At 44.4% G+C, this 15,881-nt stretch overlaps 1 protein-coding gene across 1 annotated transcript in view; it reads left to right on the top strand.

Annotated features, from left to right (window-relative positions):
* Positions 1 to 15,881, top strand: part of LOC130291895 (G-protein coupled receptor 143-like) — a 190,717-nt gene that overhangs the window by 141,116 nt on the left and 33,720 nt on the right. The window contains exon 6 of the mRNA XM_056541328.1: positions 14,905 to 15,014. Coding sequence (XP_056397303.1) covers positions 14,905 to 15,014 — 110 coding nt within the window. The remainder of the gene's footprint in view (positions 1 to 14,904; positions 15,015 to 15,881) is intronic.

Consider the following 15,881-nt stretch of genomic DNA (forward strand, 5'->3'; position numbering starts at 1 on the left):
TTTATTTGTGGGGGGAAATCAAATTAAAAAAAAATGCCATTTTGTAAATTTTGGGGGCTTCAGTTTCTATGCAGTGTACTTTTCGGCAAAAATGACACCTTATCTTTATTCTGTAGGTCCATACAGTTACAAGGATACCCAATATATATATAGGTTTTGTATATATTTGTATGCTTAAAGGGGTTCTCCGGTGCTTACACATCTTATCTCCTATCCAAAGGCTAGGGGATAAGATGCCTGATCGTGGGAGTCCCGCCGCTGGGGACAGCCGTGATCATGCATGCGGCACCACGTTTGTAATCAGTCCCGCTCCGGGTCTGATTACGGGCGACTACAGGGCCGGCGGCATGTGACGTCACGCCTCCGCCTCCGTTTGACGTCACGCTCTGCCCCTCAATGCAAGGCTACAGGAGGGGGCGTGACAGCTATCATGCCCCCTCCCGTAGGCTTGCATTGAGGGGCTGAGCATGACGTCACACGGGGGTGGAGGCGTGACATCACATGCCGCCAGCCCTGTAGTCTCCCGTAATCAGACCCGGAGCGAACACACTCCGGGGACTGATAACAAACGGGGTGCTGCGTGCATGATCACGGGTGCCCCAAGCTGCGGGACTCACGCGATCAGGCATCTTATCCCCTATCCTTTGGATAGGGGATAAGATGTGTAAGCACCGGAGAACCCCTTTAAAATTGTCCTTTTCTTACTCCTATAACTTTTATTTCTCTGCAAAAAGGCTATGAGTTTTTATTGGTCCCATTTTCGTTTTGATGGTACTTTTTAAATTATTTCAATTTTTTTATGGAATATGAAGTGACCAAAGATGTGCAATTTTGGACTTTGGTATTTTTTTACGTGTACTCCATCGACCGTGCCACCACATAATAGGCCCCATATAGTAGTAGCAGTATAAACGTTAAACCTCATGCTGCCACCATATAATAACTATAACATTTATATATAGAAAGTGATCATTGTTACTGTGTGGGGCAATACACATGGGTAGATAGTAAAGAGATAGGGATTGTGCTGGAGAAAGCAGGGACTTGGCTGAGAGAAGTCTTTATGGCAGTCTGGGCTCGATAAAAAGAAAAGTAAAAATGAATAACTGATCAGAGAAGAAATCACCTATGAGTATTGTCTCATTATGTAATTATATAGTATTATCATGCTAACATACAGCTGGTATCTACCACTATGTGGACACTGTTGGAATTTCAATCTTTGTATAATGGATTTTACTACAACATAACTTAGTCAGGGTTAATGGTAGTGGTGGTCATTAGAGATGAGCGAACTTTTAAAAAATTCGATTTGCCCGATTCGCCAAATTTTTTGAAAACTTTTGTTTCGATTCGAATTTATTTGCGGTGAAACTATATTAAAAACTGCTATTTCTGGCCTACAGTGAGCCCTAATAGGGGTATAGAACACGTTGTGGTGTTCTAACACGCATATGGCGTGTGCTGGGGTAGTGAAATAATACTGTTATTCAGTATGACATGCAGTTTACCAGCATCGCTTTTAGAATCACTGCTGCAGAGCGGCATAATGACTGAGCCTGGAGGTGGCATCAGTATTAGGAGACCATAAAGTGGCTGAATGACAAAGCGTGGAGGTGTTGGCAGCATGAGGAGACCATATAGTAGCTGAATGACACAACTTGGATGAGGCTGAAGCATGAGGAGACCATATAGTGGCTAAATGACACAGCGTGGAGGTGTTGGCAGCATGAGGAGACCATATAGTGGTTGAATGACACAGCATGGTGGTGTTGGCAGCATGAGGAGACCATATAGTGATTGAATGGCACAGCCCGGAGTTGGCAGCAGCATGAGCAGACACTAGGCCTTCACAATCCCTAAGATTAAAAGATGAATTCAGAAATTTAAACCTGGCTAGCTAGTGCTAGTGCTACCTACCATAACAAAATTTATATTCCCAGACTCAGGCCCAGCAGCAGTATCAGTAAATCATATATTTCCTGAATGACACCGCCTGGAGTTGGCTGAAGCATGAGGAGACCATTGAAATGTGATTTTTTTTTTTTTTTTTTTTTTTTTTTTAATTTTATTTAAGATTTTGAAATTTAATTAAATGATTTTGAAATTTAACTTTTAACTCCCAAGTTTTAGTGTCCTGGACCCCAGCGTGTGGGTACAAAGGGCCAAATCTAACAAGCCCCCACAGGGCCGTGGGATGTAGGCACAATGTCTCCATTGCCCTGACCAGCCATTGTTTCCAACACTTTTCGCCAAGGCAAACCATGTAAAGAACAGTGTTAAACCACCATGCCCTGTACATATGATATGCTGAAGGGCCACTGAGACTTGTCCAGGCAGTGGAGGCTGAGGACATGGTGGAGTCGAACACTGTCACAGGACCAATGGGCTGACCGAGTGGAGCAGGAAGCAGCATGAGTACGCAAGAGGGGTTCACAACCCCTAAAAGTAAAAGGTGAATGTTGAAATCTCTATTGAAGATGCATGTTAGGTAGTGCTACTATCCAAAAATTTAAGGCCCAAGCCCAGAAGCATCAGTAAGCCAAGTAGATCCTGAAAGACAGTCAGGAAAAAGCATCAGCAGAACACAAGAGGATTTCATAACCACTAAGATTGAAAGATCAATGTTGAAATCTCAATTAAGCATGTATGTAAGCTAGTGCAAAACATCCATAAATTTAAGGCCCAAGCCCAGAAGCCTCAGTAAGCCATGTAGTTCCTGAAAGACACAGGAGAGCAGTCAGGAGCAGGCATCAGAAGTACCTAAGAGGGTTTCATAACCCCTTACATTGAAAGATCAATGTTGAAATTTGGATTAAGCATGTATTTAGCTACTGCTAGACATCAAAAAATTAAAGGCCCAAGGCCAGAAGCATCAGTGAGGCAAGTAGTTCCTGAAAGACATAGGATCAGTCAGAAGCAGGCATTTGCAGTACCCAAGAGGGTTTCATAACCATAATTGTGAAGTGTTTGGTATAGAAGCATGGTCAATCTACTCTGAGGCATCTGGCATTGGTGGGTGGAAATCCTGGCTGATCCATCCCTGATTCATCTTCACAAACGTCAGTCTCTCCACATTTTTTGAGGACAGACTAGTTCGCCTTGGGGTGACTATGGCCCTGCCGCACTAAACACCCGCTCTGATGGCACACTACTGGCCAGGCAGGACAGCTTTTCCAGGGCAAACTCTGCTAGTTGTGGCCATAAATTAAGTTTGGCTGCCCAGAAGTCCAGCGGATCTTCAATGTTTGTTGGCATGGCCATGTCAAGGTATACCACCACCTGCTGGTTCAGGTCCTGCTCCATGTCTACCTGTTGCTGATGAGTTGCTTCACTATGCGGGTGAAGAAAGCTACTCATCGACTGTAGACTTAGGCTGTTGATAATGGAGCTAGTACTGCTCCTGCCACCCCTCCCCTCCCCAGCAGCAATGGCAGGGGAAGGTGAGTGCAGAGGGTCCCCCGAGTCAGACCTGCGAGTGGATGGACCATGTCGCCGGGCATCGGCCAACTGACTACGTAGGATCTCTCTGTAGTAGGTCAGTTTGTCCTCCCTCTTATTGGGTGTAAAAAAAAAAAAAAAAAAGCCCCCATTCTGTGACTGTAGCGAGGGTCCAATAAGGTGGAGAGCCAGAAGTCATCCCGCTGACTAATTATGACAATTTGGGGGCATTTCGCAAGCAACTGAGCATGTGTTGTGCCTTTTGCGCCAGTGATCCGGAGAGACTCCCTGCCTCCATCTCCACTGCATACTGCCACGGTGTGTCTGGGTCCTCTGTCTCACCTTTCTTATAATAACCCTCTAGCTCCTCTGGCTGATTATGCTTCTCCTCTCCTGTCCGATAACTAGAAATACCGCCCATCTCATCAAACCTAAACTGTGCTCCACTCTGCCCCCATCCTCCTCCTCCAGTTCAGCCCCCACTGGGCTCATGTAGCCATGAGATGTAGGCGCAACGTCTCCATTGCCGTAACCAGCCATCATTTCAATCATTTGTTGTAGGCAATGTAGGAGTGGAATTACGTTGTTCATCCTGTAATCCAGGCAACTTACAAGTAAGGTGGCTTCCTCAAAGAGCCTCAGCAAATGGCAGGTGTCATGTATGACCTGCCACTGGTTCACATTGAAGTTGCATAGGGGAGTACCCCTATCTGCTTGGATCATCAAGAAATCGGTGATGATTTTTCTTTTGTATAGTCTGTCCAACATATGGAGGGTGGAATTCCAAAGTGTGGCAACGTCACAAATAAGACTATGTGGGATACCGTTCTGACGCTGCAGCTCAAGGAGTGTGTGCTTTGTAGTGTAAGAGTGGCTGAAGTGCATGCACAGTTACCTTGCCATTGATAGGATGTCTTACAAATGGGGTGAAGACTTCAGGAAGTGCTTGACAACCAGATTCAACAGGTGTGCCATGCAGGGCGTATGTTTCACACTTCCTTGTCACAGCATGGACACGATGTTCTTCCCGTTATCTGTCACTATGGTTACCATTTCCAGTTTTCGTGAAGTAAACCATACTCTGATTTCTTGACAAATGAATTTTAGCAGTTGCTCCCCTGTGTGACTACGTTCGCCAAGGCAAACCATGTGAAGAACAGCATGACAACGCCGTGCCCTACACACATGGTACGATGAAGGGCCACTGAGATTTGTACGTGCAGTGGAGGCCGAGGCCACGGAGGATGAGGAGGCGGAGTCGCATACTGTCACAGGAACAACTGCCTGAGAGCGAGAGCGTGGAGGAGGAAGTGGTGTGACCTGTCAAAGTTGCTGTTGTGGCTGTGCAGGAACCACATTTACCCAGTGGGCCGTAAAAGACGTATTGTCCCTGCCCGTAGTTATAGCTCCACACATCAGCGCTGCCGTGCACTTTTGGACACACCGACAGGCTCAAAGATTGGCACACCTTCTCTTGTAAAAAAATTATGCAGGGCTGGTACGGCCTTCTTCGCAAAGAAATGACTGCTTGGGACTCTCTGCCTCGGCACAAGCCATCAATTCTCTTAAAGGTGCAGAGTCCACCACTTGAAATGGGAGGGACTGCAGCACCAGCAACTTGGAAAGGAGGACATTCAGCTTCTGCACCATTGGATGAGTGGGCGCATACTGTTGTCTTTTGGACATGGTTTCACCTATGGATTGTTGGCGAAATGGCTGACTACAAGTAGGAGGAGCAGAAGCATCTGGAGCGACAGGAGGGTATGACACACTGCTCCCTTCGCCTGAGGTGGTCTACCCTTGGCTGGCTGAAAGAGGGAGTAGCGGGCCACTGGGTGATGCGGCAGGCTGGACCACCACATCTGAGCCACGGTTGTCCCAGGCCGCTTTATGGTGGCGCATCATATGTTGACGCAGGGCCGTGGTGCCAATATTGCTACCCTGTCCACGCTTCACCTTCTGCCGACATATCTTGCATGTGGCTGTGTTAACTTCCTCTGTGGTCTGGCAGTTTTTCCATCAAGCATCCAGAGTATCTGATTTTACCACCAACCGTGTGCAATACTTGACTGCTACTGCCGCCATCTCCAGGAACCCCTGTTCCACTACCTCCTGGGAAGGTAGGCTGCTGCGAAGGAGGTGGCCTACCCCGAGCACGTTTTGGCTCCAGAATGCTACCACCTTGCTGGCTTATCTTCTGCCTCACGGGCAACCTGCAACACTCTTCTGCTGATGATAAAGCCTGCTCTGCACCCGGCTCCCAAGTGCAATCGGCTTCATCATCATAGAGTTCTGTCTAAAAGTCACTGAGGTCCTCCTCAGGTTCCTTTACAGTGTATGATTCAGGACCCTGAATGCTGGATACACCACCTCCCCATGTCACTCTCCTCATCAATAATTGCCTGCCTAGTGTAGGAAGCGGCAGATGTTTCCTCCACTTCTTGGCTGGGCAGTAGCTGCTGACTGTTGTCTAATACATCTTCCTCACTGAATAGTGGAGCTGAACCCACTGCGTAAGAATTTTTTAGGGGTGGGAACAGCATAGGACAGAGGCAATGAAAGGACAGGGACTGCTCCCGGGCCATGCTAACTGAGGGTTGTGTCTGAGGAACCCACTGACTGTTGACTGAGGGTATCAGATGTTACTTGTGATGAAGCGGATGACCGCGTCAACCAATCGACAACGACAGATGGGTTGTCGGTAGAGACACGACAGGTAGCTGATACCGAGTGCTCAGGCCTCTCACTGCTGCCACTCAACCCTAGTCTGCTGCAACCTCTGCCTGATAAATTTAGGCCTCTGCCACTCCTCTGAGCATGTCCTGGCACTTCTCTGCCTGACATTCTTAGTGCGTATACAAGGGGAGTAAATACGCTTCACTACCCTCCTTTCACTGTATGTGGGCTTGTTGCAGATTAACAGGTTCAAAAAAGTACACTACTTAGATGTAGCTATGTGGTATGCACATATGACAGAAAAAAAAGACTCTATAGTACACTTGGAAAACGTATTTTCGTAACACACCAGCCGGTGGTTACTATTCCCTGGCCTTTCACTGTATGTAGGTTTGTTTCAGATTAACAGGTACAAAAAAAGCACACTACTTACTTCTAGGTATGCGGTATGCACATATGACAGAAAAAAGGCTCTATAGTACACTTGGAAAACGTATTTTCGTAAAACGCCAACCGGTGATTACTTTTGCCTGGACTTTCCCAGTATCTAGACTTGTTACAGATTTACATATACAAAATAGTAGACTGCTTTGATGTAGGTATGTGGTATGCACTCTAAAAACTCTAAGCTTTGTAAAACCCCAGCCGGTGAGTAATTTTGCTTGGACTTTCACAGTATGTAGGCCCTTGACAGATTAACAGGTACAAAATGGTACACTACTTAGATGTAGGTATGTGGTATTCACGTATGAGGGCAAAAAAATGCGCTACAATACACCAAAAAACTCAGTATTTTTGTAAAACACCAGCCAGTGATTACTTTTTGCCATGACTTGTTACAGATTTACAGATACAAAATAGTAGACTGCTTTGATGTAGGTATGTGGTATGCATGTATGAGGGCAGACAAATGCGCTACAGTTTGCTGAAAAAACATATTTTTGCACAGCAGCAGGACAACAGTGCAGCACCACAAAAAAAGGATTAAACCCTAAAATTGCACTCTGTCACAGAGGGTTAAGAATGGTGTGAACTGGTTTTTATACCGTCTACAGACTAGTATATGCAGCAGATGATTTCTTGGGGGAAAAAATACACAGAATTGCGCTGAAAAATCTTTCCTGCCTCCTGTGATAAGGTTGAAGTTCAGGCAGCTTGTTGATATGTATGAGGCAACGAAAAGCTATCTGCCCCTCTGATAAAATGCTGAATGAAGTGACTGGGAGCTTAACCCCTTAACGACCACTGACGTAAATGTACGTCCTGGATTGGCAGGACTTCCCTCACCAGGACGTACATTTACGTCCTGTGTATGACCGCGAGCATCGAAAGGGTGCTCGCGTCATACACGGCAGGTTCCGGCTGCTAGCAGCAGCTGGGGACCCGCCGGCAATGGCCGACATCCCCGATCGCGCGGATGTCCGTGTCCGATGCCGTGATCCGCGGGGATCCGACCATACAGCATGACAGCCGGAGGTCTCCTCACCTGGCTCCGGCTGTCTCCGCGGGGCTTCTGCTCTGGTCTGCGATCGAGCAGACCAGAGCAGATCACCGATAATACTGAGCAGTGCTGTGTCCTGATTGCTATAGATAGTCCCCTATGGGGACATAAAATGTAAAAAAAGTGAAAAATCCCCTCCCCCCAATAAAAATGAAAATTGACAGTTTTTCCCATTTTACCCCCAAAAAGCATAAACATATTTGGTATCGCTGCATGCGTAAGTGTCTGAACTATCAAAATATAATGTTAATGATCCCGTACGGTGAATGGCGTAAACGTAAAAAATTTAAGTCCACAAATCCTGCTTTTTTGTCACATTTTATAAAAAAAAAAGTAGTAATTTATCTAAAAGTTTTATATATGCAAATGTGGTATCTAAAAAAAGTACAGATGACGGCGCAAAAAATGAGCCCTCATACTGCCCTATATACGGAAAAATGAAAGTTATAGGTGGTCAAAGGGGCGATTTTAGATTACTAATTTTGTACAAAAAGTTTTATATTTTTGTACCGCTAAAAAAAAAAAAAAGTATCTAGCCATGGGTATCATTTTAATCGTATTGACCCACAGAATAAAGAACACCTATCATCTTTACCGTAAAGTGTACAGTGTGAAAACAAAACCCTCCAAAATGTGCAAAATTTTGGTTTTCATTTAAATTTCCTCCCCCAAATTTTTTTTTCGGTTCGCCGTACAATTTACAGTAAAATGAGGATTCATTACAAAGTACAATTGGTCATGCAAAAAACAAGCCCTTATATGGGTCTGTACATGGAAATATAAAGGAGTTATGGATTTTAGAAGGCGAGGAGGAAAAAACTAAAACGCAAAAATTAAATTGGCCTGGTCCTTGAGGTGAAAATGGGCTTGGTCATTAAGGGGTTAATGGCTGGCACCAAAATCCTTCTCCGTGACAACAAGCACTGCACTCCTCTCTGTCCACAACGCTAATGTAACTAGCAGTTGGCAGTGGAACGCTGTGGTACAATCGATTCAGCATCTCTGTGTAACACACACAGACACACAGTCTGTTCTATCTCTGCAGTGTATATGGCATGAAATGAGCAGTCACAAGACGGCTGCCGATTATATGGGGCTGTGGCCTCACAGGGGTAAATGAATGCTGATAGGCTGCATCCCACATGTGATTCAGGGTCATCCTGCCTTCCTCCCTTCCCAGCATTCCCTACCCCATGTAATGACATGTGGAACCCTCACTTTACATGTCCTGGAGCCTGGAACGCTGTAAAATGGAGTTTAATGAAGCGATTTGCGTGATAGAATCGTGGAGATATTCTCATTCGTTACGAATCGAATAAACCATGAAATTCTTAACGAATTCGGGTTCGTCGGCTTCAATTGGTTAATCTCTAGTGGTCATGGTTTGGCAGTATTTGTACCTTTTTTAGTACAAATAAAGAGAAAAATTTTTATTCCAGAAAAAAAACACAGCAAATAAGTTTGTTTTAACCTAATGCTTTTGTGGAGAACTAGGAGAGTTGTGGTGCCTGGGGTGTTGTGGTGATGTAAGTGCAGGGTCTGGTGGTATTAACCCTTAGATGTTGTGACGCCAGGGTTCAGTTTGCTTAGAGTTAATGGTCCTACTGCCAACCGGCCCAGAAACGGTAAGGAAAATAACTGAATGTCCACAGCAGACTTTATGAATAAACTGAAGAACTTTACTTGAAGCTTTTATGCAACAGTCTTTATACATAACAGTCTCTTAACCCCTTAAGGACCAAGGGCGTACAGGTACGCCCTTGGTCCTGCTCTCCTGATATAACGCGGGGTTACACAGTAACCCCGCGTCATATCACGGGGGGCCCGGCGTCATAGTGAAGCCGGGACCCGCCTCTAATAGCGCGCAGCGCCGATCGTGGCGCCGTGCGCTATTAACCCTTTAGCGGCTAAAAGTGAAACCGAAAGTTGCCGGCTAGCTCAGTCGGGCTGTTCGGGATAGCCGCGGCTAATCGCTGCATCCCGAACAGCTGACAGGACAGCGGGAGGGCCCCTACCTGCCTCCTCGCTGTCCGATCACCGAATGACTGCTCAGTGCCTGAGATCCAGGCCTGAGCAGTCATGCGGCAGAATCGTTGATCACTGGTTTCTTATGAGAAACCAGTGATCAGCATAGGAGATCAGTGTGTGCAGTGTTTATAGGTCCCTATGGGAGCTAGAACACTGCAAAAAAAAAGTGAAAAAAAAAAAAAGTGAATAAAGATCATTTAACTCCTCCCCTATTAAAAGTTTGAATCACCTCCCTTTTTCCAATAAAAAAAGTGTAAATAAAAATAAACATATATATGGTTTCACCGCGTGTGGAAATGTCCGAATTTTAAAAATATATCATTAATTAAACCGCTCGGTCAATGGCGTGCGCGCAAAAAAATTCCAAAGTCCAAAATAGTGCATTTTTGGTCACTTTTTATATCATATATATCGATCAATAAGCCCTATCAATGCAAAAATGGTACCGTTAAAAACTTCAGATCACGGCGTAAAAAATGAGTCCTCATACCGCCCCATACACGGAAAAATAAAAAAGTTATAGGGGTCAGAAGATGACAATTTTAAACGTATTAATTTTCCTGCATATAGTTATGATTTTTTCCAGAAGTCCGACAAAATCAAACCTATATAAGTAGGGTATCATTTTAATCGTATGGACCTACAGAATAAAGATAAGGTGTCATTTTTACCGAAAAATGTACTACGTAGAAACGGAAGCCCCCAAAAGTTACAAAACTGCGTTTTTTTTTTTCAATTTTGTCGCACAATGATTTTTTTTCCCTTTTCACCGTAGATTTTTGGGCAAAATGACTGACGTCATTGCAAAGTAGAATTGGTGGCGCAAAAAATAAGCCAGCATATGGATTTTTAGGTGCAACATTGAAAGAGTTATGATTTTTTAAAGGCAAGGAGCAAAAAACGAAAATGCAAAAAACGGAAAAAACCCCTGTCCTTAAGGGGTTAAGAGGTAACCAGAATGCAGGTTCCTCACAGGTCTTGCTGGGACTTTGAAGCAATGCGCTTTGATGCAGGCCACTGTGCTACTAATTACAATATTTTAGCTGGTAGTAGTCACACAGGATTTGATAGCTTGATCTTGGTAACTCACGGTTTAGTGGCTTCAGGTTCTTTAGGCTTTGGCCTAGATGAATTGAGATCTCTGCTGAGATGTTTGTGCTTGCTTGATAATCCGGAGCTGGGTTCACACTACGTTTTCTCCCATACAGGAGCGCATACGGCAGGGGGGAGCTAAAAGCTCGCGCTCCCGTATGTCACCGTATATGCTCCCGTATGTCATTCATTTCAATGAGCCGGCCGGAGTGAAACGTTCGGTCCGGTCGGCTCATTTTTGCGCCGTATGCGCTTTTACAACCGGACCTAAACCTGTGGTCAACCACGGTTTTGGGTCCGGTTGTAAAAGCGCATACGGCGCAAAAATGAGCCGACCGGACCGAACGTTTCACTCCGGCCGGCTCATTGAAATGAATGACATACGGGAGCGCATACGAAGGCATACGGGAGCGCGAGGTTTTAGCTCCCCCCTGCCGTATGCGCTCCCGTATGGGAGAAAACGTAGTGTGAACCCACCCTAAGAGAGAGAGAGAGAATTTAGTGGCTACAGCCCTTTATATAATAAGGGGCTGAACTAAGCTCACTGGTCAGTAAACCTGCAAGTTCTGAACCCAGGAAACTCTGGGTACATCACATGACCCTGGAAGGTCCTCTAAAGGGGTACTCCTTTTTTTTTTTGTGTTCTTTTTTTTTTCGTTATATGTGCCCCTTTTTTATTGTGTGTTTTGTTTGCTTGTGTTTGGTTTTGTCTTTCTGGGTGTTTTGGCTTTTATTTTACCTTTTTGTATTCTGTCCGGATGCTGTGTAGTTTCTGTGTGCCCTCTTGTTGCTGTCAGAACGTGTCTATTCCTCTTTCTGATGTTGTCTGAGCCGGCCACCTGCATGTTTTTTCATTCCAACCCCCTTGTTGAATATGCATTAGTTTCACACATTCAGTCCTCCTTTCTGGGGGTAGCGTTGTTTTGGTTTTCTAATTGGATGGCTCTGATCCAATCACGCTCCTTCTGTGACGTAGTTGCGCAACGCCAGCTGGGGGGGCGGGCAATGTAGTTAGGTTGCAGCGTGTGGCTTAGATCTGTTATGCGCATGCGGCAAACTGCTCTCTAGACTCTGTGTACACTATTACTTAATTAATTTTAATCCTTTCAGCCACCTACAGACTGCTGCTGCCAGGACTACTGCTACTCCCATCATGGAACAGACTTGTTTCCAGGATAGGAGGAGTAGTTTCTGGCTGCAGTAGTCTGACAGGGGTTGGTGAGGCTACATTAGTGCTTGTACTACTACCTCCATCATGGAACAGACTCTGTTCCATGATGGAGGTAGTAGTACAGGGGCTGAGGGATTGATCGCACTGGGTCTCACTTCTGAAACCCGATCCGATCAAAAGTTATTAAGCAGGGAAGCGGGCGGCATGGTCCGCAATCCTGCCATGTACACGATGTATTATTTTTTTTTCATTTTTAAATTCACCGTCGGTAGCCCTGAATGGCCGGTACTGAGGAGCCAATCAGGGCTTCAGACGGTGCTTTTAAAATTGACAATGTATATTAAAAGAGCTGTGGCTGGCAAGATATGTAACGCTATATATCTAGCCCCCCAGCGCAGATATAACCCCCGCCCGTGCTAAAATATACACACACCCCCCCCCCCCGCAGTATATTTCTATGTAAACCCCTGCCGGCGCATTATTAATGTATCCCCCGCAGGCGCAAGAATTATTATATACCCCATGCCGGCGCAATTATCAATATGTATAAGCCCCCCCCGAGCAATTATGAATACGTACCCCCCCCCCCCCCCGGCGCAGTTAGGTCACCCCCCCCCCCCCAACTGGTGCATTTGTCTTTAATGCAGCGATATTTGTGAAAACTATTTTACCCGCAGAGCATCGCACCAGCCGCCGGCACGATGCTGTTGATAGAATACTATTCAAACATACCGCTGCAGGGGCATATTATACAGAAGTGCTGTGGGGGCCATATAATACTATATATCTGGCCACCACATCACATCTATATAATATGGCCCCGCAGCGGTATGTGTGAATAGCATTCTATCAACAGCATTGTGTCTGCGGCGGCTGGTGCGATGCTCTGCAGGAAAAAGACTTTTCACAAATGTCGCTGAATTATTGACAAATGCGCCTGCCGGGGTGTGTGTGACATAAATGCGCCAGGGGGTGACATAAATGCGCCGACGGGGGGTGATCTAAATGTGTGCCAGGGGGTACATATTGGTAATAGTGCTGGCAGGGGGGGGTATATATTGATCATATTACAGGCAGTGGGTATATAATTATAAATGCGCCTTCGGTTGTTACATTATGAATGCACAGGCGGCCGGGGGTTCACACACACACATATATATATATAGCTTTATATATCTTGGCCCCCACAACACTTTAAACATACATTTTTAAAACCACGCAGGGAGCCCCGATTGGCCAACGGAGCGCATACGTCACTCCCAGCATGTTAAGCTGCCACTCAGCAGCCTCAAGCCACAACTGTCAGTCAAAAAAGGGGGGGGGGGGCAGAGTAGACAACTACTAAGGAGTTGAGGAGGCATGATTAGGTAAATGAGGCAAACTAAAAAGGGAGGACCAAGTGTTAAAAAAAAAACAAAAAAAACAGCCGCAAGCAGTACTGGGAAATGTAGTACACACAAAGCACGAACAGAGGAAGTCAGGACGGACTAAACAAACAAGGTAAAATGAACAGATGAGCAATCTCGCTGCAGGTACAGCACAGAAACAAAGTTAAGGGGAAGGTAAGCTGCAATTTTGAAACAGAGTAGGGGACCAAAAAAACTAAAATGAACGGAGTACCACTTTAAGCAATTATACATTACAAGTGTACATCACGTGACCCCGAAAGGTCCTAAATATATATATCCTATACATTTATAAAATATGTGTGTGTGTGTGTGTGTGTGTGTATATATATATATATATATATATATATATATATATATATATATATATATATATATATGTGTATATATATGTATATATATATGCATATATATATATGTATTAAACAATATACCATTTATATGAGGTGACCAGGGGTAAGCCCTGCAGGAGAGCCCTATGGGAATGAGGGGACTTTAGACAGGGACAGGACCAGGTCCTGTACCGGTACACCACACTTTGGTCTTCCTTAGGCCTTATAACATCAATTTAGTTGATACATCAGCCATTACTTCACTAGTGTAATCAAACATGTAGTATGGCTACTTTTAACAATTGTATTGGGCAGTATAACCTAAAATGTGTATGTTTGCATTGACATTAAACTAGTTTAACAGACTAACATTGATTTAATAATTAACCAACTTCTATCCAACTTATATGGTCACCTATTGTTCCCCATAATGCTATGTTCACACATTCAGGTTTTTAATTAAAATTATTGAATACACAGCCAGGATTTTAAAAAGTGTTCTATTCATGAATTGTTCCTTACTTTGATTTCAATAACTGCAATTAGAAACCTGAACATGTGAACACAACCTAAATGTTCATGCTCATTGCGTAGAGTGAGATGACTTGCAGACAGACAAGGTTACTCTTAAAATGTCTCCAAAGTTAACAAATGATTGAGCATGTTTGAATCTAGCAATAACAATTACCCCACCAAGGTCAGACTTCAAGAGATTGTCAGAATCCCCCTACACACACACGACCTTGTATGTCAAGCCCACAGTCATATATGAAAATCTAGGGCAACAGTTTTTATAATTTTATCTTTGCTAGTTGTTTTTTGTATGATAGCTTGTTGTCCTTCCCAACTTTCACCAGTTTAAGGTTACGTTCACATGTACGCAGATTTGCGGCAGATTTTAATGTAAACTAAATGACTGAGCACAGCTTCTAATCTGCAGTTACAAATCCTGCGCATGAAGACTGTGCAGGATTCTGTACGTGTGCACGTACCCTAAAACAAGAAACTGTCATTGTGAATTGGAGAATGAAGAAAAATCATTAATTCATCAAGTACCCACTAGACTAGACAGCCATGGATAGCTGATTTTATCCTGTGGAGCATTGCCTGTGCACTCAGATTGCTGTATAATGGTAAAAATTTGTTTTTAAAGGGGAAAGATTTTTATTAATTAGTCAGATCTGTGTGTGAACATCGTCCAAAGGAGCAGGAAGGATAAAGTTAATTGCTGACTCACAGCTTTATATGTCCGCTTAGGTGCGACTCGAAAAATAGCCTGGTCCTGTTCCATGATGTACTCCTATACATCCCTTTATTGTTGGCACTTTTTGGAAGCCCTGTCCTTTTGAGAAGAGCTATTGTTGGAGGTATGAAGTTTATAACAATTTTTAGGTCTAATGTAGATGTTGCTATGGTGTCACATTGCACTATTCTTGTTAGTGGGGAAACACAAATGAGGGCACCATGATGAGGCATGTGGGCTTATACAATTTGCTCAAAATCTGTACTGAGAATCTAAGCTTATGGGCTCCCAAGGCATGTCTTGCACAGGCTTCTTGTTCCAGCCTATTATATGTAGCAAGAGGAGTGTGTCCCAGAACTTATCAGAACTAGGCCTAGTTTTGTGACTTCTCATCTGTTTGAATCTCTCACACTTGTCGAAACTCCTTCCACTTTCACGGGACCCAGCTATGAACCTGGTTAATGTGATAACACAACTCTCAAATGTAAACATAGTACCAAGTTCTGTGTAATATGGTTATCTAACATTGCCAACATTGCCTTAGATATGGACTCCATTGTTTCAGTGATGCATTGTCTTAGGTCGTTTAAATCTTGTGGCGGGGGTGACAATGAGTTATTGATGAAGCCCCACAAAAAGAAGTAGCATGGTGTGAGATCTGGTGATTGTGGAGGCCATTGCAACATTGGTGAATTGTTTTTTGGGACTGCATTTCAATGTATTTTTTTATTCAGGTATTGGCAACATCCAAATGGAAATATGAAGGCGTACTAACCTGCTAATAATAAAAGACTATCTGCCAAGTGTAGTCGATCTATGCCATAACCATTCCATTAAGATGTCAAGATAGGCATGGCAAGTGACTGTATCCAGGGCTGCCATAAGGGGGGTACAACCCACACATCTGTATGAGGCCCGGAGCTTCAGGGGCCCAGCCGGCCCTGGACTTTTATTTTTATTTTTTTCCCCCGACTTGTCAGTGAGTGACTGC

Source organism: Hyla sarda, chromosome 9 (assembly GCF_029499605.1).
Source record: "Hyla sarda isolate aHylSar1 chromosome 9, aHylSar1.hap1, whole genome shotgun sequence".
Classification (NCBI taxonomy): domain Eukaryota; kingdom Metazoa; phylum Chordata; class Amphibia; order Anura; family Hylidae; genus Hyla; species Hyla sarda.